This window comes from Sarcophilus harrisii, chromosome 3 (assembly GCF_902635505.1).
Source record: "Sarcophilus harrisii chromosome 3, mSarHar1.11, whole genome shotgun sequence".
NCBI classification, from domain to species: Eukaryota; Metazoa; Chordata; class Mammalia; order Dasyuromorphia; family Dasyuridae; genus Sarcophilus; species Sarcophilus harrisii.
Window position 1 is genome coordinate 601,145,250 of NC_045428.1, and position 27,711 is coordinate 601,172,960.

Here is a 27,711-nt window from a genome sequence, read left to right on the forward strand (position 1 = left end):
CCTCCCGCCCCAGCCCCCCTCACCGCCGGGCCCCCTCCCAGCTGGCACAACTTCAGCCATCGGAGCCCGGCCCCAGGGGGAGGGGCTCACCAGGATGTAGTAGTTGCTGCCGCCCAGCAGGGAGCTTTGGGACCGCAGGTAGACGTATTCTTCCCACCAGTCACTCACCTGTGGGGGATGCCGAGTCAAAATGGGCCACGTGCCCCCGTTCCCCCATCCCCTCTCCCCAGCCCCAAGGACGCCCCAGGAGCAGATCGTCTCACGTAATTGAGTGCCCCACCAGGCCTTGAGGCCCAGAAGAGCCTGCAGCCGGGGGGCCTCTGCCTGGAGGAAGGTCCGGGCCTGGCCGCTCAGGGCCTGGAAATCCTCGTCTGGCAGCAGTGGTCGCACAGACTCCAAGTACTGGGGGGACACGACCAAGCTTCGCCCCTGGCCACCCGGGACCCCTCGAGACCCTAATCCCATGGGCCCCTGATTTCCTGGCTCACCATGCTGGCTGTACTCGGGCCCCCAATCCCCACCCCGTCCCCTGACTCTCGGGTCCCAGTCCCCCAATCCCCGTCCCTATCTGGTCATTCCCATAGTCCCGACTCTGTTTCTCATCCCACCTTGGCCAGTGCCACGCCGTAGAGACAGGGGAACAGGGCAGGAGGCAGCTGGTAGGTGTAAGCGTCGGGCGTGCCGGAAAAGATCTGACCAGGGCCTGGGAAGGCAGGAAGCACAGGGCCCTGACCCAGACCCTCTCCCCTTCCTTAGGGCCCCAGTCCCCAAGACAAAGCAAGACACTGAGACACAGAGACCAGGTGGGGCGCAGGCGCCCGGCCCCAAGGCTCCTCCTTACCAGCCAGGGCCGTGGCAGGACAGGGTCCCCAGGCCGCTCACCAGCCCTGGTAAGCGGAGGAAGGCCGCAGAACCCCATGCAGGGTCAGCAGCAGGGCCGTCCAGAGGCCCCAGCGAGGCAGCGGCCCGCCAGAGCCCCTTGAGGCGGGGGCAGGCGCACCCCTGGGGAGGAGGGAGGGACCAGGCTGGGGCTCAACCCAGGCCGGGAGTTTAACAGCACCCACCCCCACCCGCCACTGGCGGCCCTGCCCTGGACCGCCCGGGAAGTGGGGGCAGACCAAGGCTGGCCAGAGGGCCCGCGGGCCTGGCTGGAGCCTCACCAGTCCAGGAGGTTGGCCTTGATCCAGTCCACCAGCCCCAAGGAGGGGTCTAGCTGCACGAAGCGGGCGCCCTGGATGGCGGCGAAGAAGGAGGCCCGCTGGCGGGCTCGCAGGGCAGGCTCCATGGAAGGACATCATCCTGCCGGGACAGAAGCCACCTGGCTGCCGCTCCAAGACTGAGGCTACAAGCTACTTGGGCTCGCCAGGGCCAACCTGGACAGGCCTCGGGCTGGGCTTCAGGACCTTGGACAGCGGCCCTGGGGAGGCTCCCAAGGGGCGAGGGCTTGCATGAGCAGCGCGACCCTGGCAGTGCCCAGGCGCGAGGGTGGAGCAGGGAGGGGCAGAGGATGGGGGAGGGAGGGGGCCAGGCAGGAGGCCCAAAGTCCCCCTTACCCTGCATTAGGCCAGGCTCCGCCTCCAGGAGCGGCAGTCCTTGTAAACCTCTTCAAGGCTCAAATTACCACCTTGGCCGCAGGTCCCCTGGCCCAGCTCTAGGCGGAAGGTCGCTTGCCTGGCAGGCCTCAGCCATGGCGCCCTGGGACCCAGGGAGGAGGCAGAGTTGACCCCCAAGACCCTCAGCAGGGCAGCTCGGCCCCCAGTGACTGACTACAACTCCCATGAGACCTTGGGCACCGTAGAAGGGAGCTGCCTATGAGGGGGGCCATACACCAGAGGCCTGCTGGGAGATGCAGTTCGGGGCCACAGAAAACAGCAGCTCAGCACCTCAAGTGCCCCATGCTTCCATCCACCCCGCTCAGGATGGGAAAGAGCGGCCCTAAACACCATTCCCAACCCGAATTATCACTATTTAATAGCTTCCAGAGGCAAGGGGCGGGACATTAGGAGGGGGCTGGGAGAAGGGTCCCGCAGAGTCAGGCTTATCCACGCGCATCCATGCCTGGGATGCTTGGAGCAAGAAGGGCCGGCAGCCGAGGCCAGGGCCGGGTGCCGGCTCCCCGCTCCCTTACCGGGACTCCAATCCCAGCTCCCCGGATATCGACCCTCAGCCACAACCCATCTGCGGCCCCCTCCTCCAATTCCCGCCCAGGTGGATCCCAGGATTCTCTTCCTCCAGCTCCAGGCCCCGGTTTACTCTTTTCAGGAGCTATCGTCTAAGCTACTCACTGCTTGGAATCTCCAACATGCGAAGGCCGCACCCCCCATCAAGTGGAATCTTGACTTCCCCCTCCCCTTGTGTCTTCTGCCCTGCGCCCGGATGTCCCCTTCCCCCACCTCCGTCCGCACGAGGGGGGTGTCTATCTAGCCCCGCAGATTCCATGCGCATGTCGCGTCCTGTCCCTCCCAGTGAAGTCCTCTGACCCCAGCTAGATGCATTGTCCTTGGCAGAGGGACTGGTGATAGAGACCGGTTCTCCGTTCATTCTGGGCAGGGGGCTCTCCCATGGAGCAGGGGAGGAGCCCGCTGATCTGCGTCCCAACCTCCCCAGTCTGCTCGCCTCCCGCCCAGGCAAAGGGTTCAGGTCTGCCAGGCATGGAGCATACTGGACTAGCGCCCTGTTTAGGGACTCGTCTTCCCCTTTTTTAGATTTATAGAGACCAGGCTGGGCTGTGGCCTGTCCTCAGGGCCTGAAGGGGAGGTTCCCAACAGTTCAGCTTCCCCACTGGTGTTCCTGAAGGTAGTTGGGCACAGAGGCCCAGCCACAGGCTAGTCCAAACAAGTCGCTACAGCGGTCCTCAGTTTCCCCCACCTATGAAGTGTCTGCTAGACACAACTGAGGCACTAGACCCGAGTTGGCTGGCTGTTCTATGGGCCCAAAGCCTCGGCATGTGCAGGCTAGATAGGGACCTTTAATGTGTAAACCCTGGGCCAGACTTGGGCAAGGGGTGTGGACAGCTCCTTTTTAGGAGGGAGCAGGGATCCAAGAGGCATCCCCCAGCACCTCCTGCTGGCCAGAAGCTTTGTCTCATGGGGGCTCTGCCATCAGGAACAATTGGTGAAGGGAGGAGCTGGCTTGGGGACCACTTCTGGGAAGGGAGGGGGTAATGGAGGAGAGACCTTCTGGAGCTGTCCCAGGTAGGCGGGTCCCAAATGGGGCTGGATATTAGGGAAGAAAGGTTCTCTGACAGCAGGGAAGAAACTGACTTCCCCAGAGCGGAGACCCCCAGCCCAGCCCTCCCCAGGTCCACCCTGGCCCAGCCCAGGATTTGCTCCCGCGTCAGCTGACGATTTATTATCATGAATGCAACCATATAAAAACATAAGTTATAGAAAACACAGTGCAGTGGCAAGCCCTTGGGCCCTCACTCACCCGCGGGGAGGGAGCAGGGGCTTGGGGGTGGAGGACAGAGGGACAGGGAGGGGCTAGGGGGGCCTCAGAGCATCAAGCCTTCCCTTGACTCCTGGGGTGGGGTGGGCTGGCCCAGGCGGGCTAGCCCAGGGAGTGGTGGGCCCGGCTGGGGCGGGGCAGGGACAACCCCATGGGCCGGCTCAAGCGCATCAGTGATGGTGGGAGCAGGGAGAGCTCCACACATTGGCCTTCAGGTCAGGTCGATGGTGAAGTCGGGAGGTCTCGCTGCGGGAGTTGGGGAGCGTGCGTGAGGGAGGAGGTGGCTCCTCCCCTTCAAGGTAGCCACATGGACCCTGCAGCCCGACTTACGTTGTTCTGGCGTTAGGCGCATGCGATGGTGCAGTCTCTCGCCCGTCTTCGTGGTAGTCCTCCATGTAGAGACAGTTTTGCTTCCAGTGTGTGTGAGGGGCTGGGGCCTGAGCAGAGGGAGCAGGCGGGGAGGGAGTCGGAGAGGGGGCCCCGAACTCCGCTCCTCTAAGAATCCCCAGGGGCCTGTAGCGGCCCCTCCTCTACGCCCCCCACTCACTGGGTGGGAGGCCGATGCGCTTGTGGCGGGTGAACTTCGATGTTGAAGTAGGCGACCAGAGCGTGGGCGTAGTCGTTCCTCTTCACTTGTGGGCAGAAGGGGGGAGGTGAGGTCAGGTCATCCCGTGTAGATGTCCACCTCCTGCCGGTGTGCAATCCCAGACCATCCCGGCTCGAGGATGCGCCACCAGCCCAGACCCTTGACTCATCCAAGGGAACATGGAGGGAGGGGCAGCAAAGTTCTGGGGAAAGGACCCTTGGGATGGCCGCCCCTCACCAGAGACCTCCCCAACCCTGGTACCTTGATGGGGCGGGCGTTGGTCCTCCAGCTACAAGCAGAGTTAACCACGTCAATGAGGCTCCTTTGGCCCGTCCTTGATGCGGGACGTATCAGAAATATAGGCGTTCTCCACCTGAGGGGACGGAGGGAGGGGCATTTGAGCAGCCCTTGACTGCCCTTTGGCGTGACCCCACTCACAGTGGTCCTTGTGGCGGTCAGCCGCTGCGATCCTCAATGGCGGTCATGGTGGTGCCGTTCGAGGAGATGGGTCCATCAGGGGCCTGAGGGGTGGGGAGGGCTCAAAACTGGGAAGGGGATAGTGGGCGTGGGACAATGGGCAGGGTTCTCCTGTCCACTTGTCCAGGCGTGGAGGGCGGTGTTGATGGATTAAATGGAAGGACAATGGCCCATCCACTCGTGATCCGTCCACGCTACAGGGTGGCTCACCATCATCTGAACAGTCATTCCGCCACTGTGGTAGGGACAAGATAGCTCAGCGGGGCCCCGCCACCCCAAACCCTCCCCGGAGGCAGCTCACCATGGTCGGGGCTTGTTGGCCTTGACGATCTTGGTGACGTAGTCGGAGGATGCTGGAGCCTCCGATCTGGAGGAAGGGAAGGGTCAGGCTCTCCCCTCCCCCCACCCCCCGGCCCCCAGGCTCTGACTCACTGATGACCTTCGGACTGGCCTTGGCGGCAGGCAATGCGGAGGATGCGGGTTGCGGACCCACATCCAGCACCACCTTGTCCTTGAACAGGTGCCGGTTGTGGACTGGGTTCAGTGAGTGGCGTCCGCACCGTCCTTGGGCATCTCCTGTGGACAGGGGCCCTTGGAAGCTGTGACGGGCTGGCTGCCCCCGCCCCAGGTCTGCCCATCCCCAAGCCCGCCCTCGGGGGCCCTCCTCGTGGATGCCAAAGTGGGCGTGGGTCTAAGTGTGGTCAGCGGGCGTCATGTCCTCGAGCATTGGAGCTGGTCTCGGACTCGCGTGCGGGACCTGCCTGGGTTGGGATGGGTCGTTTTGGGTTGGGGGACCTCAGGGTCCGTGTTCTTTCTGAGGAACCCTCGGTTCCATGTGGGGACTGTCTCCTTCTCCGTTCCAAACTTTCTGATCTCGGCTCATCCCACCCCCACAAGCTGATCCCTATCGGTTTCTGGGCCCGATCCATCAGAGCTATATCAGTCTCTGAAGGCTCGGTACGGCCGGGGTTGGGGGATACTGGGGTCTGGAATCGGGACTGGTTATGAGTTGGGGAGGGACTGCTGGAGTTAAGGGAGGGTTTTGCCTGGGGCACAGGGAGGGCGGTGGTTAGGGGGCCTTCAATAGGGACCCTGTATGGCAGATTTGATTCTGGACGATCTGGCAGGCCTTTAGGGGAGTTGGAATGACAGATAGGGAGGTCGTTCCCAAGGGTTGGCTGTAGGGAATGGGATGTGATAGTCGCGGGATCCAATGGCTGTTTGCTGGACGGTAGGGACGGTTGGGGTTCTGAGGATGGGGACTGACAGGGATGGAGCTGTCGTTTTGGCCCTAGACGGGGACATAGTCTGGGACCATCCCAGACGGGTGGGGATGGGGCGATCTGCCTCCGGCGGGAGGAATCATCAGGATGGCACGGATAGGGTGGGACAAGGGAATACTCGATTTGGGGCCGGTAGATGACTCCGGGACGTATGGTGTGGGACCCGCGGAGTTCCAGTTATTTGGGGTTCCTGGTCCCCACACAGCCTGTTAATGGAGACTGGGGCTGTGGAAAGAAGACGGACTTCACGGTGCAGTGGGGACGTGGACGGGGATGGGGAGGGCTCACCAAGGGAGATCTTTACTTTTAAGTAGGCTGGGCTCATCCAGGCGTGTAAGGTGGCCACAAAAGCTCAGGAGAAGTAACGAGGGAGAACAGTTGGCTCCCAGGGCTCAGGCTCTAGGGGAGACAAGTTGGGGAGGACAGGGAAGATTTGTCAGCATGGCTGAAGCTTCAAGAACCCAAAACCCCTTGGCACAATGCTGACTCTCTAGGGCCTCCCACATCCCAGCCCCTCCTCCCTGAAGACGAGCTCACACAGCTGCTCACCCCGCCCTCCCCAGCAGGCGCCTGTAAGCCACCCCCAGTCCCTCCCCCCATCGGGCGCCTGCGCAGACTCAGACACCGGAATAGATCTGTCCAGGCCCTGACCTCCGGGTGTCCCTCTGGGTCCCAGCCCCCCACCCTTCTCTCCCCCAGCCTATCCTAGGCCCCTCCTCAACCACAGGACCCCGGCCCATTCCTCAGCCTGGGAGGCCAGAGTCCCCAGAAAAAGGCCATGGGCTGGAGGCAGAAGGACCGTCCCCAACCTCTTCCTCTCCTGCGCTTGGGGGTCACCCCCAGCCTGCCATCCCTGCAGGCCTCGAATCGCCCTGGGTGTTGCCCTGCCCCCTCCGCTGGCAAGCTGTCCGATCCTTTGTTCTCCGGGGGCCTTCGCCAGAAGGCCCCGGTGCTGCACGCAGGGGCCACGTGGGCGCGGGTGGGGAAGGAAAGTGCGCTCGGACCGGAAGTGGTGCCCTACGTCCCCCAGCCCCACGTGGTGCGCCCACCGCCCCACCCCCACCCCGCCGCCTGGCGAAACCCTCCCCTGCACCCCGATCTTCAACGTTTTGCGATCCCCGGCTGAGCGGCCGACGTTGGGAGGGGATAGTAAGCGCGAGCCTTCAAGCCCCATCCCCTCCGTCGCCGTCGCCGTCTCCACGCCGCCCTCCCGGGATGCCGCCCTAGCAGTCCCCTGACGCCGCTCGTGGCCGCCTTCATGGAAGCGGCCAGCTGCGGCAGGCGTCTCCCGCCCCGCCGCCGCCGCCCGGCCCCGCTCACCTCCATGATGCAGTTCGTGGCCTCGGCTGCCGCCGCCATCTTCTTTCCCCCAACTCGCCCCCCGCCCGCAGCTCCCCAGGGCCGCCTTTTAGCGGCGCACTGCGCCCTGCTCGCCGCAGGGCACCACCTCCGTGCGCTCTCTTGAGGCGACTCACCAGCCCATCTTGACGTTTCGCGTCGTCATTGGCTATGTCAACATCAGCCCCCGCCCTCTCGTCCCTTTCCCGGCGGACCCCGCCGCAGACAGAGCGATCCATCTCTCCGTTGCTCCGCCCCGCCGCGCTGATGCGCTCATTGGCGAGTTCGCGGCACTGCGCATGCCCTCCCTCGCGTATCGTTCCCGCAGCCTCTCGGATTGGCGTGAAGCCGCCAAAGGCGGCCAGGGGAGCCGTGCAGAAAACGAGACTACGCGTGGGCTTCGCCCGGACGGTAGGAGGCGGTAGCGCTCCGAGCCTCCTGCCAGCCGGGACTCCATCCACCATACGCCCCCGCCAGTCGCCCGAGTCAGGCCCCTGTCCCCTTCCGTTGAGGGCCGCCCGGGCCCGTCAGCGGCCCGCACGGGCTCCTGAGCCCCGGGGGTCGTCGTCCCCGCCAGCGGCTCATCTCACCTCGAGCACCGAGATGGAGCGGGCTGGGGCAGCTGGCGAGATGGTCTCCAAAGGAGGCAGCGATGCCGGGAGCCCCTAAAGACGGGGGCAGAGACCCAAGATGTAGGCAGCAACCTGGAGATACTAAGCGGGGACAGAGAGAGAAGGCGGGGCTCGGATGGGGCTGGGAGGAACGCAGACCCCAAGGGCAGACGGATAGCCGACCCCTGGAGAGACAGAAGGGAAGGGGGGGCCGGAAAGAGATCCGGCGGGCTGCAAAAGCCTGGGCAAGGCTGGCGGGGAGGTGCCAAGCGCCAACCCCCGCTGCTCCAGTTCCTCCTGGGTCCGAATCCGGAAGGCCCGTGAAAAGGGTTCTAGGGCACCTAGCGCCCGCCTCGGACCCACAGGTTCAGCGCAGCAAGCTTAGGTCTTGGAAGGAGGAGGTACGAGTTGGGGTGGAGCGTTCCCGTCGAGGCATCAGACAAAACACTACAAGTACCAGCAAGCACTAGGGCCCCCACTTGGAGGAACCAGCTTCTCGCGCGCAAGGACGGAAGGGAACTGTAGTTTGCCGAGGCCGTTGTCGACCAGGGTGGAGTCTCTCGAACTTTCCCCAAAGTTTTAGGGACTCCTCCGGCGAGTCCCTAGGCTTCGCGGCGCAGAACCAGAGGCGGGGCATCATTTCCATGTCATTCAGCCCTCCCGGCTGTGCCAGCGGGTGGGGATTTGACCTGTTGGAATCAGCTGACGGGGAGGGGGTGAGGAGAGGCGGCCCAGCGGAAAGGGAGGGGACCCTTAGGTGCCCGGCCCAGGACTAGGTAAAAGTTCTAGGGAGGAGCAGGGTGTGGGGAGGTGTCGGAATTCCGCGAGCCGGGAGCGGTGGGATACGTCCAGGTCCGGCCCGGCTCTTCTGGGAGCCTCGTTTCCTGATCCACAGAATGGGCCCTGGGATCTCCACTTCCTGGGCCCCGCTCCCCGAAGCCTTTCCGCTCTCGGCCGCCGCGCCCCCCGCACGCCAGCTCTAGGGGTGGAGGCAGGGCTGCTCGAGGCCTCCACCTCGCTGAATGCGGGCGCCTCACCCCAGCCTGCCGGATCATGGCCAAGACCAAGCCGCGGATCCTGCCTTGGTTGCGGGAGCAGCTGGACTCGGGGCTCCTGGGGGCGGTGTGGATCAATGAAGAGCGCACGCTCTTCTACATCCCCTGAAGCTACAGGCTCCCGCCAGGACCTACAGGAGGACGATTTCCGCATCTTCCAGGTGCGGAGTGTGTTCCCCATACACACACACACACACACACACACACACACACACACACACACACACACCGGGAAGGAGCGGATCGCGAGGGCGTGGCCTCCAGGTCAGGGCAGGGCGACCAGGGCCCCCTGCGGGCGGGGCGTGGTCCGTGGGGTCAGCCCCCCTCGGGGGTGCGGTCTCTGGGGGGCCCGCCCTCGCCTCCGAGCCCACGGCCGCCTGGGCCCGGCAGGCGTGGGCGGAGGCCAGCGGCAGCTACCGGCCCGGCATCGACGCCCCGGACCCAGCCACCTGGAAGCGGAATTTTCGGCGCGCTGGACCGCAAGAAGAACCTCCGCGTGCTCAGCAACCGCAGCCGGGACTCGCAGAATCCGCACAAGATCTACGAGTTCTTGCCCGAGGTCGGGGAGGGCAGGAGTCCCGGCCCAGCCGCCCGAGCCCGAGGAGCAGGTGAGGGTCCCGGTGGGGCAGGAATGGCCCCGACCCAGCCGCCTCCCCGGGTGCCACCTGTGCCTCTCTCCCACAGGAGGCCATCCAGGATATCCTGAAGACGCTGACCCTGTCCCGCAGCCACCCCAGCAGCTCCCCGAAGGTAGGGTCGGGGAGGCAGCATCCCTGGAACCCAGGCTCCCACGCCCCGAGGCTGAGCCCCTTCCTCTGCTCCCGCTCTGCCTTCAGCCCCAACTCGATCTTGGAGCAGCTCCCCAGACACCAGAGCCGGCCCCGGCCTGCAACCCCCTGATGGCACTTTTGGCCAATGGCCTGCGTGGAGTACCAGGCCTGCTGGGAGGTGGGGGGAGCCAGGGCCCAAAGCCGCCCGCCTGGGCCTTCAGGCCTGCTCTTCTGTCTCCAGAGTCCGAGTATGAGGTGCGGCCTTTACAGGGCCGCCAGGTCCTTCAGGAGTGCCTCTCCTGCCTGGGGGCCTGCGGCTGGTTGGGCCGAACCCTGGGGTGGAGGCGGGACCCAGGTGGCGGAACCGCCCTGGCCCTGCCCGAGCCCAGCAGCACCCTGGCTGATCAGCACGCTGGCCTATTATGTGGGCAAGGTGCTGGGCAGCCTGGGGCGAGGCTGGCCTTGTGGACCTCCCAGGGGGCTGGGGCTCAGCGCCTGGGCCACTGCCGGGCCTTGGGCCCTGGGAGGGCCCAAACCCGGGGGGCCACAGGCAGGGAAGTGACCAAAGGAGGCGCCCCACAAGTCTTACATTTCCCAGTTTGTGAGCAGTGGGCTGGGGAGGCTGGGGAGGGGCCCGGGGAGGGCCGGACCCCAACCCTGAGGCCCCCTTTATGTATCTCCAGACCTCATCTCCCCTGGAAGGGGTCCCCTTCCCCAGTACACCGTCTGGTTCAGCCTAGGGGCCTTGGCCCCGAAGCCCAACCGTGGAAAAAGCTTATTGGTCAAAGGTGCCCAACAGGCCCTGAGCCCGCCCACGTTCCAGGGGCCGACCCGGTTTGGGAATCTTGCTTAACCCTTGGCTCTGCTCTTCCCAAACTCTGTGCCAAGCAGGGGGGCCCAGGCCCACAGGGCTGCTGCCACAACAGCCTTGAACACGGGAGGCTCTGGGGGCCCATGCCAGGGGCAAAAGGGGAAGTAGCAGTGCGGCCCCTTGGTACAGGGCCCATTTCTCTGGGCCGGCCCTCTCTCCTCTCCAGGTGGTGCCCCCGCTCTCGGCGCTCCCGGGTGGCGCGGCGGAGGCTCCTCCCTGGAAGGTGGACCTGCAGATCTAACACCTCTCCCTCCCTCACCTGGCTCCACTCCTGGGGCGCCCCACCATGCAGTGGGGTCCGGGCTCACTGCTGATGGGTCCCCCCCCTCCCGGGCCCCGGGTCCCTGCAGACCCCACCTGACCCCTCCCGAGCCTGTACCTTCTCTGCAAAATAAAAGGGCTGCTCGGTGCTTTTAGTTTCGTCTAGTCTTTGGCCCCACAGCGGGGTCGGGAGTCCCAACATCGGCCCCGGTCCCTCCCCAGCTAGGGACCTGGCCCCTCGTCTCCCCCCGCCTGCTGTGTCCGGGCTGGCCCAGGGGAAGGTGGCTCTCCCCCTCCCAGGTTCCATGAGGTGGGGCCCCGCCGGGCAGGCCTTCCTTCCCCCCCCGGCCCCAGAAAAAAAAAGGGCCAGAGACAAAGCTGGAGGGTGAACATTTCATGAAATCCTTAACTGGGCTGGAGAATAGAGGCACAAAGAAAGGAAAGGGAAAAGGGCCTGGGGGGGGGAGAAGGCTAGCGGGGAGGCAGGTCCCCCAAATGCCCCCAATCCCACCAAGCCCTCAGTGGGGGAAAGGGGAGGAAGGAGAAAAATAGGGGGGCTCAGAGTGGGGGCCGGGCAGGACGGGCCTTGTCCAGGGCCGGCTCCGGACGGCCGAGGGGGATCCCAGGCTGCGGCCGTGCTTGCAAAGTAGTGGCGCTGGGCGTGGCTCGGACCAGGTTGCTCACCTTCAGGGGTTGATCTCCCCTTTGCTGTGATCTGGGGCGGGGTGGAGGGGCGATCAGCGTGGGGGGGCGGGTGCCCCCTCCTTCCCCCTTCCGGTGAGGTGCCCCACCCGGCACGCCTTCCTCAGGATGTCTTTGTAAGTCCTTGGTGATGTCCTTCTTCTGGTAGTAGGGCTTGATGGCCAGCTTCACCTCCTCCTGCCCGGCTCCTCGTGTGCTTCTTCAGGTCCAAACAGAGGTGGGCTGGGGTCAAGGGCAGGGGCGCCCTGCCCTGCCGCCTTCCCGAGCCCTTGGGACTCCGTTCGGGTCCCTCCTCTGACCCCCATGTCCCTTAGGCTCGGTCCTGGGCCCTCTTCCCCTCATTACCATTTTGGTGTTTTCCACCAAGGGGCGTTTTATTCAGTGTCCTCCTCCCCCATCCTCCCCCCATCCAAGATGGGGCGGGTCCACCTCCTCTGCTGCCATCCTGGACACCCTGCTGCTGGGGGCTCGTCCCCCATTTCCCCCTCCCTGCCCCATCGCCTCCAGGAAATCCCAGAATCGTCCCCGCCTCCCTCTCCCATCTTCCCTAGCCCTTCCCCCTTCCGGGGGCACCCCCCCCCGTTCCACCCTGGGCACCGCCTCTGTGCTCTGACCATGACCTCCCCAGGCTTCCTTTGGGCCCCCCTCAAATGCCACCTCCTAGGGCAGCCTCCCCGCCCAGCGCTTCCGGCAGGGCGGTGGCGCCCCCGGGTGGCGGGGCTCCTAGTTCGGCTCCTCCTCAGCCTGACGTAGGCCCCCACCCCCGGCCTCCCACTCCCGGGGGACACTCCTTTGTCGGTGTCCATCCGCCCCGGGCTGCTGCTGCCTTCCCGCGGTCAGGGCCCCCAAAGCCTCAGGTGAAGGGGAGGGGTGCAGCCTCCTAGAGGCAGCCCATCGCCCCCACCGTGAGGCAGGTAGCCCGAAGGCCGGGGGGCCCCAGCACGGTCCCGGGGCCGGCCCCACCCAGGGCCCGGGGCGGCGGCGTGGCCGAGGATCGGGGGGGCGCCGTGGGGGGGGCTGGGGCCCCCAGCCCCGGCCCCAGCCCCGGGCAGTGCCCCCTGATTGGTGGCCTGGATCAGCTCCTGGGCTTTGGCCCGGCTGGCCAGGTTGGCCTCTTCCATCTTGAAGAGCAGGGCGGTCACTGGGGAGGCAGAAGGGCTGGGAAGGCGTGTCAGGGCGGGCCCCTCGCACCCCTCCCCCGCCCCCCGGTTCTCCATCCCCCCCTCAGGCCCCTTCCCTCGGCCCAGACTCCAGGCCAACACCTGGTGGCACAATCCACCCTGCCGGCAAATTCCAAGGCATGGGGGGAGGAGGCCCCGGGGGGCAGAGAGCAGGGGGTCCGTCTCGGGGCGCTTGACTCCGCCTCCTCCTCCTCGCCTCCCCCAATCGCCCCGGAGGCCGTGGTGGTTCCCGGCTGCTCTTCTTCCTCTTCCTCCTCCTCCTCCTCCTCCTCCCCGTCCTCCTGGTCTCCACGGCCTCGGCCGCGGCCCCCGGTCCTGGCCGGCTCCTCGGGCAGGAAGGACACGTCGGGCGTCTTGCAGCTGCTGTCCACGGTCTGCGAGTCAGGGGTGAGGGCTGGGGGCGGCGGGGCCGCCTTCGGGGTGGGGGGGCTGGGGGGCTTGCCAGGGGCCCGTTCCTCCCCAGACCAGGACGTCTCCTCGGCCCCCTTGGGGCCGGCCTGGCTGCAGCTGTCGGCCTTGGACTTCTTCAGGGTGGCCCCGGCTCCGCTCCCGCCAGCCTTCTTCTTCTTTGTCTTGGTGCCTTTCGTCTTCACCTTTGACCCTTTGACCTTTTTGAGGCCAGCCTTGGCCTTGACTTTGGCCTTCTTGAGCTTGGGGCCTCCCGGGGCCACCCCTTGCGGGCTGGAGGCCCTCCTGGCCCAGGAAGGAGGGGCTCTCCGGTCCGGGGCTGAACGCGCCCGATGGAGCTGGGGGCTGTGGCTGCGGCGCCCTCCTTGGCGGAGGTCGTGCTGCTGACCCCTTCTCGGATCAAGACTGCCACTTTGGACTGAAGCTTGACCTTGCGCCCGCTGCCCCCGCTGGCGGTCTTGGGGGCCGCTTCTTTGCCCGAGGAAGGCCGGGCCTTCTTGGAGCCCTTGTCCCGCTCCCGCTCCGGCCCCTCGGAAGCCGCCTTCTTCCGCCCCTTCTCACGGGGGGCCAGGGTCGCCGACCGCTTGCGCTCCTTCGCGGACCCCTTCCGCCCCGCCCCCCTCTCCCCAGCTCAGCCCCTCTAGTCTGGAACCTCCTTGGGCAGGGGGGCGGGCCGGGCGGGACCTCCGGCTGAGGGGCCGGGCGGGCGGGCCTCCCCTCCCCCGGTGGTCCGCGTGGAAAGGTGGGTGGTCCGTGGGGTCCTGAATGGGGGGCAGGCCCCCCCCGCCCCTCCCCGCTCCGTCGGCCCCGACACCTTCGGGGTCCCCCCCACCCGCTTCGCCCGGGGGACCGCTTCTTCTTCTTTTGCTGCTACCTTCCCGGCGGTCCCGGTGGGCCCCGGCGGGAGGCGAGGAAGCGGGGCGGGGCGGCACCGCCCCGCCGCCCGCTTCTCCCGGGACCCGGGACCTGGCCTCCCGCCTCCTCCCGGGCTCGGGGACCAGGATGCCCGTGGCCGTGGTGATTGGACGTGGCCCGGCGTGAACCGGGAGCTGGGCTTGGATCCCGCGACGGTGCTTTGGGTCCCACCCGGGCGGGGCTCGGCGGGACCCGGCCCGGGGCGCTCCGGGCTCCCGCGGATCCCGCTTGGACTTCTTCGGGGGCGCCGGGGCAGTGGGCGTCCGGCCGGGGAGGGAGACCGCTGCGATGGCGCTCCCGCCCGCTGGGTGGATTTTTGGCCCGGAGATCCAGGCCGGTCCAGCGGGGTCGCTGGATGTGGAGGTCGGCAGGGACAGGGTGCCCAGGTCCCCGGGGCCCCCTCCCGTCGGACTCCGGTGCGGGACGGAAGTCGTCACCCTCGGGGCCCGCGGCGGAGGGAGGGGCCCGGCCGGGGTGGCCCGGTGGTGGCGGGCGGCTCCGGCCCGAAGGGGCGTGGGCGGGCCGGCCCCGGCTCCCGCAGGGCCCGGGGGGGCGCGGTTCCTCTTGGGCTGCCGTCTCCTTCCTGATCTCGGGTCAGGGTGGGGCCGCGGGGGAAGGGGGGTGGTGCCACCTCCAGGGGCTTGCCCCCCCCTCGGCCTCCCTCCCCCCACCACAAGGCCCGGGCGGGGGCCCTTTCCCTGGTGGAGTCGGCGGGGTGGGGGCGGCCCGAGGCGGGGCTCGGGTCCGGGACTCTCCCCGCTGGGGAAATCCTGGCTCAGGCTGTTGTCGTCGTAGATGCCCGCCAGCGTCTCGGAGATGCGGCTGATGCTGTGCGAGAGGCCCTCCTCGTCTTCCTCCTCCTCCTCCTCCTCCTCCTCTTCCTCTTCCTCCTCTTCCTCCTCCTCCTCCTCCTCCTCTTCCTCCTCCTCCCGGGGCAGCGTCCCCGGGGCGGGGTTGGACCCGTGGGCTCAGGGTCGCCCTTCTGCTCGGGGGGGGGGGGGTAGGCCTTGTTGGAAGGGGTCGAGTGTCATGGAGGAGCAGGGGGGGGGGGGGTGGGGTGGGGTGAGGGCGAGGGCGACGGGGAGGGGAGGGAGGGGAAGGGGAGGGGGAGGGGGAGGGGCGGTCCCCATCCCCGTGCCCATGTCCGCAGGGGAGGCCGGCGGCCGGGGGCCCAGGAGGCCCGGCTGCAGCAGGCCCTGCGGGGTGGGGGGCAGTGTGAGGGGGCCCCGGGGCCCCCCCCCCCACCCCCCCAGCCTGCTCCCTGACCCGACCCTCAGGCCCGGCTGCTGTCAGGGGGGGAGATGGGGAGAGGGGGCCCCCATCCCCAGATGGACCTCGGCCACCGCTCCAGCATCTCCGGGGCTCTTCCTGTGGAGCCAGGAGGTCGGCGGGCCGCCGGACAAGGCCGCCCTCCCCAACCCCAGGGGACCCTACTCCTCCCCGCCGGGAGTCCGGGCGGGGGGCCCAGGGTCGGGGCTCAAGCCTCCCAAAGCCCCGCCAGAAACTACGGGGCAGGTTCCCCCTGTAACCAAGTCGGGACCTCAAAACCAAAGGGGACCCCCAAGCAGCCCCCCGACCTCCCGGGCCCCCCAGACTCCCGGCAGCCCGCATTCCCGCCCCGGCCCCCAGGCACATCCGGCTCTGGGGCTCGGCAAAACGTTCCTTGGGGGACCCAGCCGGAAACATCTGGGAGGGGGACACAGGGGGTCAGGGGTGGGAGGCAGGGGACCCGCGGTGGACCCGTCCAGCCCCTGCTCCGCTACCTTTCTCCCGCTCAGCTCCCCCAGGAACCCCCTCGGCCTGTTGGAGGGCCGCGAGAAAGGGGGAAAGAAAAGCACTCAGAGGGGGACTGGGCACCCCCCGGGCCCCCCAATTAGCCCTCACCAGGATGGGGAGGGCAGGGGGCGGGCTGGCCAGGCAGGGGTCTCAAATCAGGCAGGCCGGGGACCTCCCCGCCTTGTGGGGCTCATCTGGTGAGGCGCCTCCTCCTCCTCCTCCTCCATGGTCACCTGCGGGGGAGGGGGCTGTGTGCGGCCAGGATGTCCCAAAGGCCCCCCTCGCTCTGTCGGCGACCCTCGTGACCCCCTTGGTGCTCTCTTGAACCCCCTCCCCGGACCCAGGCTCCCTTATACCCAGACTTGGCCACCCTGACACCCAACAGGATTCCCCAGACCTTCCTAAGCATCTACCCCTGTCTAGGGCCCCCCTAAGGCCACGGACTCCCCCCCCCACGTGCCGTCGGGGCCCGTCCCTGACCACCACAGACCCCCCATTTCCCCTAAAGCTCCCCCGACCGCCCCTCCTTCCCCGTTTGGCCCCAGGGCCCAGCAGCTGGGGACCCCTCAAACAGTCCAGGGGGCTGAGGGCCGGAGCCCAGGGGCCCCTAACGTCCCTCCTTGGGACCCCGCAAGTCTTCCTTTCGGGGGTAAAACAGGCAGCTCCGCCGTGGGCGGTCGGGTCTGGTCCAGTGGCTTCTCCTCCAGCTCCCAGGGCGGGCCCCCGCCCTCCAGCCGGGCCTTCAGCCCCCCCAGCCCTCTCCTTGACACCTGTCCCGCCGTGCTCACCCCCCCGGGGGGGGGGGGGCAGCCCACGTGATCCCGCTCCCAGACCTGAGTAAGGAGCCCCCTTGGTCTCCCAGGCTGCGGCTGCAGGTCCGCCCAGAAGCGGCCCCGGGGACTCCCGAAGATGGGGGGCTTCAAATCCGGCCCCTGTTCCGACAGCCATGCGCCCCCCGCCCCCCCAGCCGCGGCTTCCTCTAGCCCCCGGCCGCGCCCCAGGCCGCGTCTACGCCGCCGGCTCGGGCCGCCCCTCCCCCCGGCCTCCGCCGTCCGGCCGCGTAGACGGCGGCGGCGCTGCTCCGCTCGGGGGCCTGGATCGGGCGGCCATCTTACCCCGGCGGCGGCGGCGGCGGCGGCGGCGACGGCCTGGGCCTCGGCGCCTCCCCCTGCCCCGACCCGCGGTCCCTCCGGCCACCCTTCCCCCGGCCCGCAGTCCCTCACCCGCTCGCCGCCGCTCCTCCTCCCCTGCCTCCGCCTCCGCCTCCGCGGCCTCCTCCTCTCTCTCTTCTCGTCTCGATCTCCTCTCGCTCGCTCCTCCGGCTGCGGCTCAGGGGCCCCGGAGCGGGCGGGGCAAGGCGGGGTGGGGCGGGGCCGGGCGCGCGATGCCGCCAGGCACGTCGGGAGATGCAGTCCAACCAGAGAGTCGCCCGCCCAGAGCAGCCGGCCGGAGAACTGCGCTACCCGATGGGCAGCGCGGTGGCGCGCGGGGCCCGCCGGGAGCCGTAGTTCCCTGGCGCGCGGAAGCGGGGCAAAGTAGAGCCAAGCTAGAGTGGGAGGGTGGGAGGGAGGAAGAGAGGAAGGAAGGTGGGGCTGACAGCGTCGAGCGCTTCCCTCCCCACCGCCACCACTTCCCAATTTAACCTCACCGAGCTCTGCGCGCGACCGGAAGCAAGGAAGCAAAAGTCTTGAGGCAAAGGCTTTCGGGAGTCGTAGTCAAGCGAGATCAAAATGTGGCCTCACCCAACCTTGGCTCCCCCCCTCTTCTCTCCCCAGGGACCCCAGCGCCCCATCCTAGAGGATTCGGCCCTGATGGGATGCGGGAGGGAAGGAGGGAGGGATGGAAGGGAAAAGGTTTTACTAAGCGTTTTACAGGCAGAACGATTTGTGACGGAAGGAAAGGGCGACTCTGACCTAGCCCTCCCTCTCCGGGCCTCCGTTTTCTCCTGGGAGATCCAGTCAGATAAAGAGGGAGAGGACTGAAATATTTGGCGGCTGAGAAGTTTGGAGCCCAAAGGGGACCCCACCCCTTTCTCCAATCTCGGCCTTGGCTCATGAGTTTGGAATGCGGACTTCAGTCAGTCAGGCAAGGCCCCCTTCATTCCCTAAACCCGCCCCTCGGATCCGTCGATTCAACTCTGACAACTTGCATAGTCCCCGGGCGGTCAGTTCCTGTGCATCACCTTTGCGGCCCGAAAACCTTTCCACGGCCCCGCCTCCGTGGACAAGGGCACCGCCCCGACACCGACGCGCGAGACCCTCTTACGGCCCGGTCAGGGAAACTTCCGGCTCATTAACATGGCCCTTCCGCCCCATTGGCGGACAGCTCCTCTCCCCCCACCCCCCGGACCCACCGGAACTTGTAGTTAATCCCGGGCTCTCCGGGGCTCATTGGGATGGCTCCGCCCTCTGTCCTCATTATGGCCCCGCCCCCTGGGCCGGGCACCTCCCTGGGCCCCGGGCGGCGGGGCGGCGCGGGCGGCGGCGGCGGCGGCGGCCGGGCGCATAGGCGGGTAAAGGCGGCGGCGGCCGGGACCGGCCGGCTGGGGCGGGCGGGCCTCCAGGCGACCCTCTCGGCCTCGACTCCGGCCCCGGCCGGGGACGCCAAGCTGGTGGTCGTGGGAGGCGGCGTGGGAAACGCGCTCACGATCAGTTCATCCAGGTAGCGGGGCGCCCGGGGCCCGGGGACCCCGCCCCCCCCCTCAGGGCCCCCCCATTGCCCCTCGCCTCCGCCACGTACCCCCCTCTGCCCGGCCGGGGTCCTCTTTTCCTCCTTCGCTGCCCCGGTCCCTGGCCGGTCCCACCCGGACCTTCCAGCACCCACCCATTCCCACCCCATCCCGTTCCTGGCCCTTGGCCCTGGCCCGGGGAGGGAGGAGGCCCAGGCAGGAAGGGCGGGAGTGGGAGCAGGGCTGGGGAGGGCCCCCTTCCGGGCAGGGCACACAGGGATCTGGCCGCAGCCCAGGCTGGGGAGGGAGGGAGGCCGGACCATGAGGCCTCGGGGAGGAGAGGGACGGGGCGGACCCGGACTCCAGGCCCGAGGCCAAGAGGAGCGCCTGGGGAGGCGGGGGGGCCCCCCGGCCTGGCTCCCACCCCTCGCCCCCGGTCTTCTTTGGTCGCTGACCCGCCATCGGATCTTACTCTGCAGCGTGGATGGCGTCCCGGCCCGGCTGGACGTGAGGGGCAGGGGGGACTGGGGGGAGGGGACAGTGGGCTGGCGGGCGGGGGCTGCGGGAGGCCCCCCCATCCCTTTCTGTCCTCCCGTCCGGACACCCCGGCAAGAGGTTTGGGGCCATGAGGGCAATACATGAGGGGCAGGTCACGGCTTTCTGCTGGTTCCTATCAATGACCGGCAAGGTGGGCTCCTACTCCCAAAGTCCCGAGACAACTATGGCTGGCCGCGTTCACAGAGGGGGAAGGGCTAGCCTGGGCACCTGGGGGACAATAGCATGTGGGCTACCGCACCAAGGGGACAGTGGTATGTGGGTTAGCCCTGGCACCTGGGGGGGCAGTGGTATGTGGGCACCCTGGCACCTGGGGGGCAGTGGTATGTGGGTAGCCCTGGCACCTGGGGGGCAGTGGCTGTGGGCTAGCCCTGGCACCCTGGGGGCAGTGTGTTGGAGCAGTGGTATGTGGACCAACCCTGGCAAGTGGAAACAGTGGTATGTGGGCGCCCGGGCACCTGGGGGGGCGTATGTGGGCCAGCAGTGGTATGTGGACCAACCCGAAGTGGGGAACAGTGGTATGGGGCTGCCCCACCGGGGGCAGTGGTAGTGGGGCCCTGGCACCTGGGGGCAGTGGTATGTGGACCAACCCGGCAAGTGGGAAACAGTGGTATGTGGGCTGCCCGCACCTGGGGGCAGTGGTATGTGGGTGCCCTGGCACCTGGGGGCGTGGTTGTGGGCACCCTGGCACCGGGGCAGTGGTTGGGAAACCCTGGCAAGTAGGAAAACAGTGGTATGTGGGCTGCCCTGGCACCGGTAGTCAGTAGTATGTGGGCTGCCCTGGCACCTGGTGGGCAGTGGCTGGGCAGCCCTGGCACCTGGGGGCAGTGGTATGTGGACCAACCCTGGCACCTGGGGGAGGCAGTGGCATGTGGGCTGGCCCTGGCCCTGGTGGGGTAGGGTGGGCTGGCCCTGGCACCTGGTGGGCAGTGGCATGTGGGCTAGCCCCTGGCACCTGGGGGGCAGTGGTATGTGGCCAACCCTGGCACCTGGGGAGGCAGTGGCATGGGGCTAGCCCTGGGCACCTGGTGGGCAGTGGTATGTGGGCTAGCCCCTGGCAACCTGGTGGGCAGTGGCATGTGGGCCGGCCCTGGCACCTGGGGGCAGTGGATGTGGACCAACCCCTGGCACCTGGGGAGGCAGTGGCATGTGGGCTGCCTTGGCCGGGGAAGCAGTGAACCCGGCCTAACTGCCTGCTGGCCTTCCCAATCTGGCCTTTCACCCCAGCTTTAAGAAAAAGCTGATACTCAGATCCTCCAGTCAAAGACAGAGATGATTTCCCCAATGGTTGGTGGGCAACAAGGGATCTGGAGACCCCACAGACAGGGGGAACCCTGGGAGGCCAGGGAAGGGCAGGCCCCAAGAGGGCCTCCTCTTCTCCCCACGGGCCCCCAGAGGCAGCTGCTCAGCCCGCGGCCCTCCCACTGCCTCAGGTTGCCCGGCCCGAGGCCTCGGGCCTTCTGTGCCTGGCCACATAGCCTACTTGGCGCCGGCCCAAACTTCCCTAATGTGGATGAAGCCTTTGAACAGCTGGTCCAAGCCGCCAGAACTGGTGTCTTCCACCTTGGGGGGCCCCAGGGTATCCCCTCCCAGCCCTGTGGAACAAAGAAGGCCTCCCCCCCCCCGTCTGCCTCTCCCAGGAAGGCCGGCCCTGGCCGGCCCTTTCCCAGGATCCCCCAGCCCGCCCACCTTTGGTCCCTCTTGTTTCCCCTAAAGGCACCCTCCACAGGAAGGTACCAGGGCAGGAGTTGCCCCCGGCCCCCCCACACCCCTTTAGGAAGAAAGTTGGGAAACAGGGTTGCCCGGCCTCCTCCTTAACTTCTGTGCCTGGGACCCGAATGGCTCTGTACCCGCCTTTGCTCCCGGGGCCCCGGGCCTTCACACTCTGGGCAATTTCCCGGCCGGACTATGGGAGGAAGCTAAACGCCCCTCCCCCAGGTCCGGACACACCCGGTGGGGCCCTGGGATGGGGTGGCCGGTGCCTTCCACACACCTTCCCCCTGCCCTGGCCACCCCTCTCAATAAAACGTCACTGCCAATATCAGACTGGTGGCGGTGGGTTCCTGGGGAAGGGACCCCTTGGCCGGGTTAGAACAGGGCCCCGGGGTCCCTGGCGGACCACCAGCCGGGCCAGGGGCTTTCGGGTTCCCCGGCCGGGGAGGCCCCGGAGCCGGTTCCTCCTCTTGGGGCATCCCTCCCTTTTTCCACCGGGGCAAACTGGGGACAGGGAAGGGCCTGCCCCCGGGATCACCCATATTCCTCGGGAAGTCCCCGGGGGACCCGGGGGAGCTCATCGCCTACTTGGCAGCATCGGACAGCCTTAGGATTCAGAAACACCCGGCCCCCAAATTGGGTTCTAAGGCGGTCCCTAGGCGCCCCCTCCCCGCCCCCCACTCCCACGGAGGCGGGACAGGCCAGAGGGGCCCGTTGCAAATAAAGTGGTTGCTGATTGGGAGCCCGCTGGATCTTTGTGTACACAGTGTATACAAGTGAATCTTTAAGAAGCCGGACAGCGAGGCGAGGGGGGAAAAACTTATCAAAAAGAGAACCAAGTTCAAGGGCGACACGGGAGACCGAGTGGGCTTGGACCGAAGGCTTGTAAAGGGGGCGGGGGGCCCTTCTGCCCCTCCCCGGCCCCCCAACTTGTACAATAAATAAGATTACAAATATCTGCTGGATCCCCCCCACCCGCCCGCCCGGCCTTGGAAAGGTTCTCGGAAGGGAGGGCCCCCAGACAAGACTTTCCTTACTTATGTACATGGGGGAGGGCAGAGGAGGGAGGGCAAAGGGAGGGAGGGGACTAAATAACATTTATAATATATATAAATAATTTCTCTGTACAGGAAAGGCGGGGGCGGGGGGGCTGCTTGGCAGGGCCAGTGGCCAAGGGCGGTCCCGGAAACCTTGGGCCTGGGCCTGGGCCTGGGCCAACAGGTCACTGAAGGGCCAAACAGCTTAGGGGCTGGTTTCTCATACCTTTCTTACCACCCCTCCCCCCCAGGTTGGGCCGCGCCCCCGATGGCCAGCGCCTGAGGGGAGGCCGGGCTGGAACCCCTGGGTGGGCCGAGACCCGGGACCTGGGGCTTCCCCAGAGGGAGGGAAAGGGGAGACCAAAAGGGGGGGGTCATGGGAGACAAAAGAGGGCCAGGGAAACAAGGGGTACCAAGGACAGGGCCTCCCCAGTCAAGAAGGATGGGCCTTGAGGGGGCCTGAGGAAAGGTCGGGCGCCACCTGGTCCCTGCAGCGGAGGAAGGGTGTGGTAACTTGTGGTGGTGGGAAGCGTGATGGGGCGGTAGAAGCGACTTGTCCCAGCTCCACCTTGAACTCCTGGGCCGGGAAAAGGACAGAGGGCCCTTGAGTCCGGGAGGCCAGACCCCACGGGCCTCCAGCCCCTGGGGCTCCCAGGGACTCACCTGGGCCCGGGCCAGTCCCCCACTTCCGGGGTCTTCCGGGTTGTGGGGTCCCCGGGCAGGCCGGCCGCCGGCCCCAGGCCCCGTCCCGGGGGCCCGCCCCCGGGCCCCGGCCCGCCGGCCCCCTGCAGCTGGGGGAAGGTGTGTTGGGGCGCCCTGGGAGAGGAGACAGGTTGGGAAGGCCTGGGCCCCGCCCAGACCCCTGCCCCGGGCGGAGGGGCCCCCCTGAGCCAGCAGTGGTGGGCCCCGGCCTGACCCCAACCTGCCAGCAGCACGGGCCCCGGCTGCCCGGGACCGGGACCCCTCCCCCGGCCCGCTGTCAGGCACCTGCAGGGCTGGGCTTTAAGGCGCCGAGAACTTTTTTCTTGTGCTCATTGAGGTTCCGTCAATCTTTCCTTACCGGGGCAGGTACAGCTCATCTTGAACAGAGGGACATGAGGCTTGGGGCCCTGGGGGGCCCCCGGCCCCGGGGCGGCCCCCACTCCCGTGGTGTCCTCCAAGGGCCCTGGATCATTCGGGTCCAGGGGCCGGTTCAACATCTCCACGTAGCTGCACATTCCCTCATGGCCCGCGCCTTCAAGGAGCCAGGGGCCGCCCGCTTCTGGGAGGGGAAGGGGCTCCGGGTCCGCCCCCAAGGCCACCTCCGCCCCCCGCCCCCTGCCGGCCGTGGGCCAAAGGCGGGCCCTGTCAGGGACGCGGCCTGGGCCTCCCATCTCCTGGGGGGCCCGGGGAGGACTCGGACTCGGAGGGCTGCCTCTGGCCCTGCTGGAAGTTGGCCGCCTCCTTCAGCCACTTCTTCCTTTCCGGGGTTCGGCCTTCACCTTGGCCGGACGGGCCTGGAGGGGCCGGGGCCTGGCTGGGGCGGGCCTCTGCCGGGTTGGGGGCCGTGAACCTGGCCCCGGGTACCCCCTCCGCCGGGCCCGCTTTGTCGGGAGGACGGGCGGAGGAGGTGCTTTCTTGGGGCTGGTCGGGGATTTTGGGAGGTTTTCGGGGGCTTCTCAGGGGCTTCTCAGGGCTTCTCGGGAGCCTTCTCTGGGGGCTTCTCTGGGGCTTTCGGGGCTCTGGCTGAAGGAGTAGCTGGGGGCTTGGGAAGGGGGCCCCACGCCACCGTCCCCGGATGCACCGGAGGCGGCCTTGGCTGCGGGACGCCTGAGCAGAGACAGAGGGGAGGGCAAAGTCCGAACTTCCTTACCTGGCCCCCAGGGTCCCTCTCCCAGGGAGTCCTCCCGGGGGGCGGGCCCCCGTCCTGAAGGGCCGGGGCCGGTGCCACTTCAGGGGAACCGAACATAATCCTTCTTGTTCACGTTCTCCAGAAACTTCACGTAGAGACGCTGGTAGCGGTTCTTGGCCCCAAAAAGCCCAAACTGGAAAGGAGGCGAGGCAAGAGGAGGGGCCTGTCCCCGGACCCCGCAGGCCCAGGGGCCCCCAAGCCCTCCCAGACAGGCTCACGTTGCTTGACAGAACTGCCTCTGTCCGTCCTTGATTGGGGGTGAACTTCTGGAAAGGGCCTTCTGCCCCTCCAGATGGGGGGCCGGCCTGTCTGCAGGGCCAGCTGCGGGGAGGGGCCCATTCAGGGGCTGCCTGTGCGGCAGTCAGCCCTCCGCCCACCTGGGCCTCTGCCCGGCTGCCCCAGGTTTGGGTCTGCGGGCCCAGCCCTCTGGCCCGGATCCCAGTCGAGGCCTGGCCTGGGGCCTGAAGTCACAAATCAATCCTCCCCCAGAAGGGCCAGAAAGCCGGGCCCCTCTGGGGGCCCGGCCTCCTCAGATGGCTGGGTTCCCATCCAGATCCCCTGGAGGGCCTGGGTCCCATACTGATTAAGGGCCTACTCCGGCCCGGGCGGGTCCCACAAGTACCCAGGTCCAGCCTGCCTTAATGGGTCTGGCCAGAGCAGAATATAAAGGGGTTTGGGGGGGGGCCTCCCAGGACACCTGGGCTATCTGCGGGCCACCACTACGGCCTCAAGCCTCCCCCAAAGCCACTCCCGGCCCAACAGAGGGGTTCCGCAACCCCTCAGGCAAGTGGACAGCCTAGGACTCCCTTCCGGATGGGGAAGGGGACCTCTGCTGCAGTCCCGGGCAACCCTCGCTCACGGGAAGTCTCCTCAGACCAAAAGCCCTGAGTGCCCAGGGGAGGCGGCAAGAGGCCACGGGGGAAGTGGGTCAGGCAGGTGGGACCAGGTGGTCCTCCTCTTTCCCTTGAGGCGGATGTCCCTCGGGCGGATGACAAACTTCCCTCTCGGAAAATTGCCTCCGCTCTCCCCTGCGCGTGGTCTCCCACACCGTGTCTCCCTTTTTTGGCTGTGCAAGGGCCCAGATTGGCTCCCTCGGGAATGGGGCCGGGGGTTGGGGCCCTCTGGGAGGGGCGGTGATTGGGCCAGGGGAGGATGGCAGGAGGTGGAGGGGGTGGGAGGTGGGCTGGGGGCCAAGGGTGGTGGGGAAGGGGGGGGAGGAAAGATGGAGAGGTGCGGGGGCTTTCTTCCAAGATGGGGCCTTGAAGGAATAAGGAAGAGGTGGACTAGTCACCGCGATGGCTCCCGGCCGCCCGCCCCAGAAGCCCACCCCTTCCGACTTTCCCAGGGCCCCTCTTTTCCCTCCCAAGGCGGAAGGAAGGAAGGAGACGGAGTTTATTAACGATTGGCCAGGCGCCGGGACACCTAAAGGAGCCATTTATCCTCACAACAACCCTGGGGGTAACTGTGATCCCCTTCACGGGGGGGGCGGGGAGTCGAGCCCCGGTGATTTGGCCCACCGGGGATCACCGTCCAGGGACGGGTCAACCCGGGCCTTCCTCCCCCGGGGCCCCGCCCCAGCGGCCGGGCCCTGGCTCCCCCCACCCCTCCGGACCCTCCCCCCTGGGGGAGCCTGCCCCGGGGGGGAGCCGGGCCGCCCGCCCGCCACCCCCTGGGGGGCCCACGGGCTGGGGCGGGGGAGTGGTGGCCCCCGCGCTTTGGGGGCGGGCATCCAAGGCGAGAATGGCGGAGGAGATGCTCCCGCAGGTGGGTTTGGCCAAGTCCTCCCTGGGCGGACGAAAGAGGGCAGGGTCTCCAGATTGGCAGGCCCTCGCCAGGCTTGCAGGGGGCAGCCAGTCCCAGGCCCCGGGCTCCCGCCTGGGCCCGAGCCAAGGCCGGGGCTGGGCCGGGCGCCACCGGGGAGGCCCCAACGGCCCGGGCCCCTTGGAAGGGCTGGGGGCCCAGCCCAGGGCGCTGCTGCCGCCCCGACTTGAGGGGGTCAGAAAAGGGCCATAAAGCCCGACTTCATCCCGGCTGCTTCTCCTCCCCCTCCTTGATCTTGGCCTGGATCTTCTCCCGGGTCGGCGGGTCAAGGCCACCATCCGGGGCCGAGGGGCCCCCGCCCGGGCCGCCCCCTCCCCCACTGGGCACGGCCACGTCTAAGGCGGAAGCCACAGGCTGCCGGGCCACCGTGGGACCTCCCCCCCCTCCCGCCTGGGCGCCCAGGCCTTCCCTTGAGGGGTTTACCAGCCTGCCGCTGGGCTCATCGCTTCGGCCCCGGCCCCGGCCCCGGCTTCCTGGCTCCCGGGCCTGGCCGGGGAAGGTGGGGCGGGGCGGAGGGGCCGCAGGGCCGGATCGGGTCCTGGGGGGGCGGGCACCCGTTTCTTTTGGGCCCTTCCGCGCGGGGCCCGTGGGGCCGGGGGCGGGCAAAATCATGTCCCCCAGCGGGGGGGCTGGGCGCGGCCACTGGACACGGGGTCGGCAGCAGGTGGGGGCGGGGTGGGGGGATGTCGGTGGCCGTCGGCTTTGTCCTCCCTTCAAACTCGTACTCCTGGGCGGAAGCTTCTTGGCCTGGAAGGGGGGGTCCCCCCGGGGCAGGGGAAGGGCGAGGTCTTCGCAGCTTTTGGGCTTAAAGGCAGAAGATGGGCGAGGTGAGCCCGCCGGGCTCCGGGCCGGGCGGGGGGGGGAGGGGTGGCGGCGGTGGTGCCCGGCCTGGATAGGCCCAGGGCTGCATTGACGTGGAGGGCAGCTCGGCGGCGCTTGTGGGTCCAAGCCCGCCCGGGGCCCCCCCCGTGGGGCCGTGGGGCAGGCAGGATCGGGGCTGCGGGCCCGCTCTGCCCCGCCCTTTAGGGTCGGCCTGGCCCTCTGGGGGCCCGGCGTTCCACCCGTCCCCGCCAAATCTCCTCCGGTGGGGAAGAGCCCCCTCATCCTGCACGCAATCAGGGGCGATGGCGTCAAAAGGGCGGGCCTTTGGGCCCCTTTCCGGGCTTGTGGCCCCGGGGTCCCTTCGCCTCCTGGCTGAGGGCCGCCCGCCCCAGCCCGGGGGGGGCAGTGGCCGGCGCCCAGTGGTCTTGATGGCCCCGGGCCTCAGGCCTTCCCCTAAGGGGACTGGGGAGGCCTCAAGGCCGGGGGCCGAGATCGCCTCGAGGGAGGGTCCGGTGTCGGGGGCGGGTCCAGAGATGGCCCCACCCAGGGCGGGCGGGGCAGGGGGTGGGGTGGCCAGCAGGGGAGGGCGGGAGGGGGGGGGGGGCAGGACCAGGGATTGGGAGCCCCTCCAGGACAGGTTTGTGGTGGGGAGGCTGTGGGGGGGGCGGGTGGGGGCGGGTCTTCTGCAGGTGGCGCCCAGGTCCGGGGCACCATAGTGGACCACAGGGTGGGGCTGGGGGCCCCGCCCGCTGCTTGTGGCCTTCTTCTTGTCCTTGGCCGCGCCCCAGCTCCTGGCCCTGACCCCTCCGGATCACGCCTGCAGGTGGTGGCGCTGCTGCCCTCCTTGTGGGACCCGGGCGGCCCGTCTGGGCCCTCCGCCCCGGCCCCGGCCCCTTGGCTCCTTTTCCACGCCCGCGGGGGAGGCCCGGGGCGGGGCCTCGTGCTGGATCAAAATCCTCATCCTCCGGGCTGCCCCGCCCCGGCCCCGGTCCCCCAGCAGCTCCCCCATCCTTTGCCTTGGCCCCGCCCCCGGGGGCCCCGCCCCCGGGGGCCCAGGAAGGGGGAGGGAACATGAGCTCAGGAGCGGGGGCCCGGCTGGCCACCCCGGGGCCGCCCTCCCCCTGGCCCGGCGCTGCAGGGGCCGAATGATTGGGAGGGACTGGCCTCTCCGCCCCGCCGCCACCGGGAGGCGGCGATGGCCCCAAGCCCTTTGGAGGGGCCGGAGGGGCCTTGGGCTGGCGGGGCTGGCCTGGGCAGGCCCTGGGGTGGGGGGCCGGGGTAATCCTCTGCACCCGTAGGAAGGCCTGGGCTTGGGCTGCTGGCTGGCAGGCTGGGAGGAGGCCTGGGGGGCCGCGCGGCCGGGAGGCCCGCCGATAGCGGGCCTTGCTCAGGTCCCTGGGCCTGGCTGGCCAAACCCCTGGCTGTAGGCCCCTGGGGAAAGGCCCTGGGGCGGCCTGGCAGTGTTGGCCCCCGCCACCCGCCGGGTTCCGCCTGCCCCCGCCCCGGCTCTGGACTTAGGGTTG

The 27,711-nt window shown here is 68.3% G+C and overlaps 1 protein-coding gene and 2 pseudogenes across 1 annotated transcript; 1 reads left to right on the plus strand and 2 right to left on the minus strand.

Moving 5' to 3' along the window:
• The first annotated feature begins 8,474 nt into the window (after positions 1-8,474).
• LOC116422695 lies at positions 8,475-10,679 on the plus strand (annotated as a pseudogene).
• Positions 10,680-11,257: 578 nt separating this feature from the next.
• On the minus strand, positions 11,258-16,629 carry LOC116422696 (splicing factor, arginine/serine-rich 19-like). Its single transcript, XM_031961758.1, is given in 8 exon segments — positions 11,258-11,600; positions 12,365-12,542; positions 12,662-13,327; positions 13,330-13,610; positions 13,675-14,854; positions 14,857-15,101; positions 15,483-15,591; positions 16,515-16,629. Coding segments are annotated over 8 exon segments (3,117 nt in total).
• Positions 16,630-22,087: 5,458 nt separating this feature from the next.
• LOC116422698 lies at positions 22,088-24,094 on the minus strand (annotated as a pseudogene).
• Between the last annotated feature and the right edge of the window lie 3,617 nt (positions 24,095-27,711).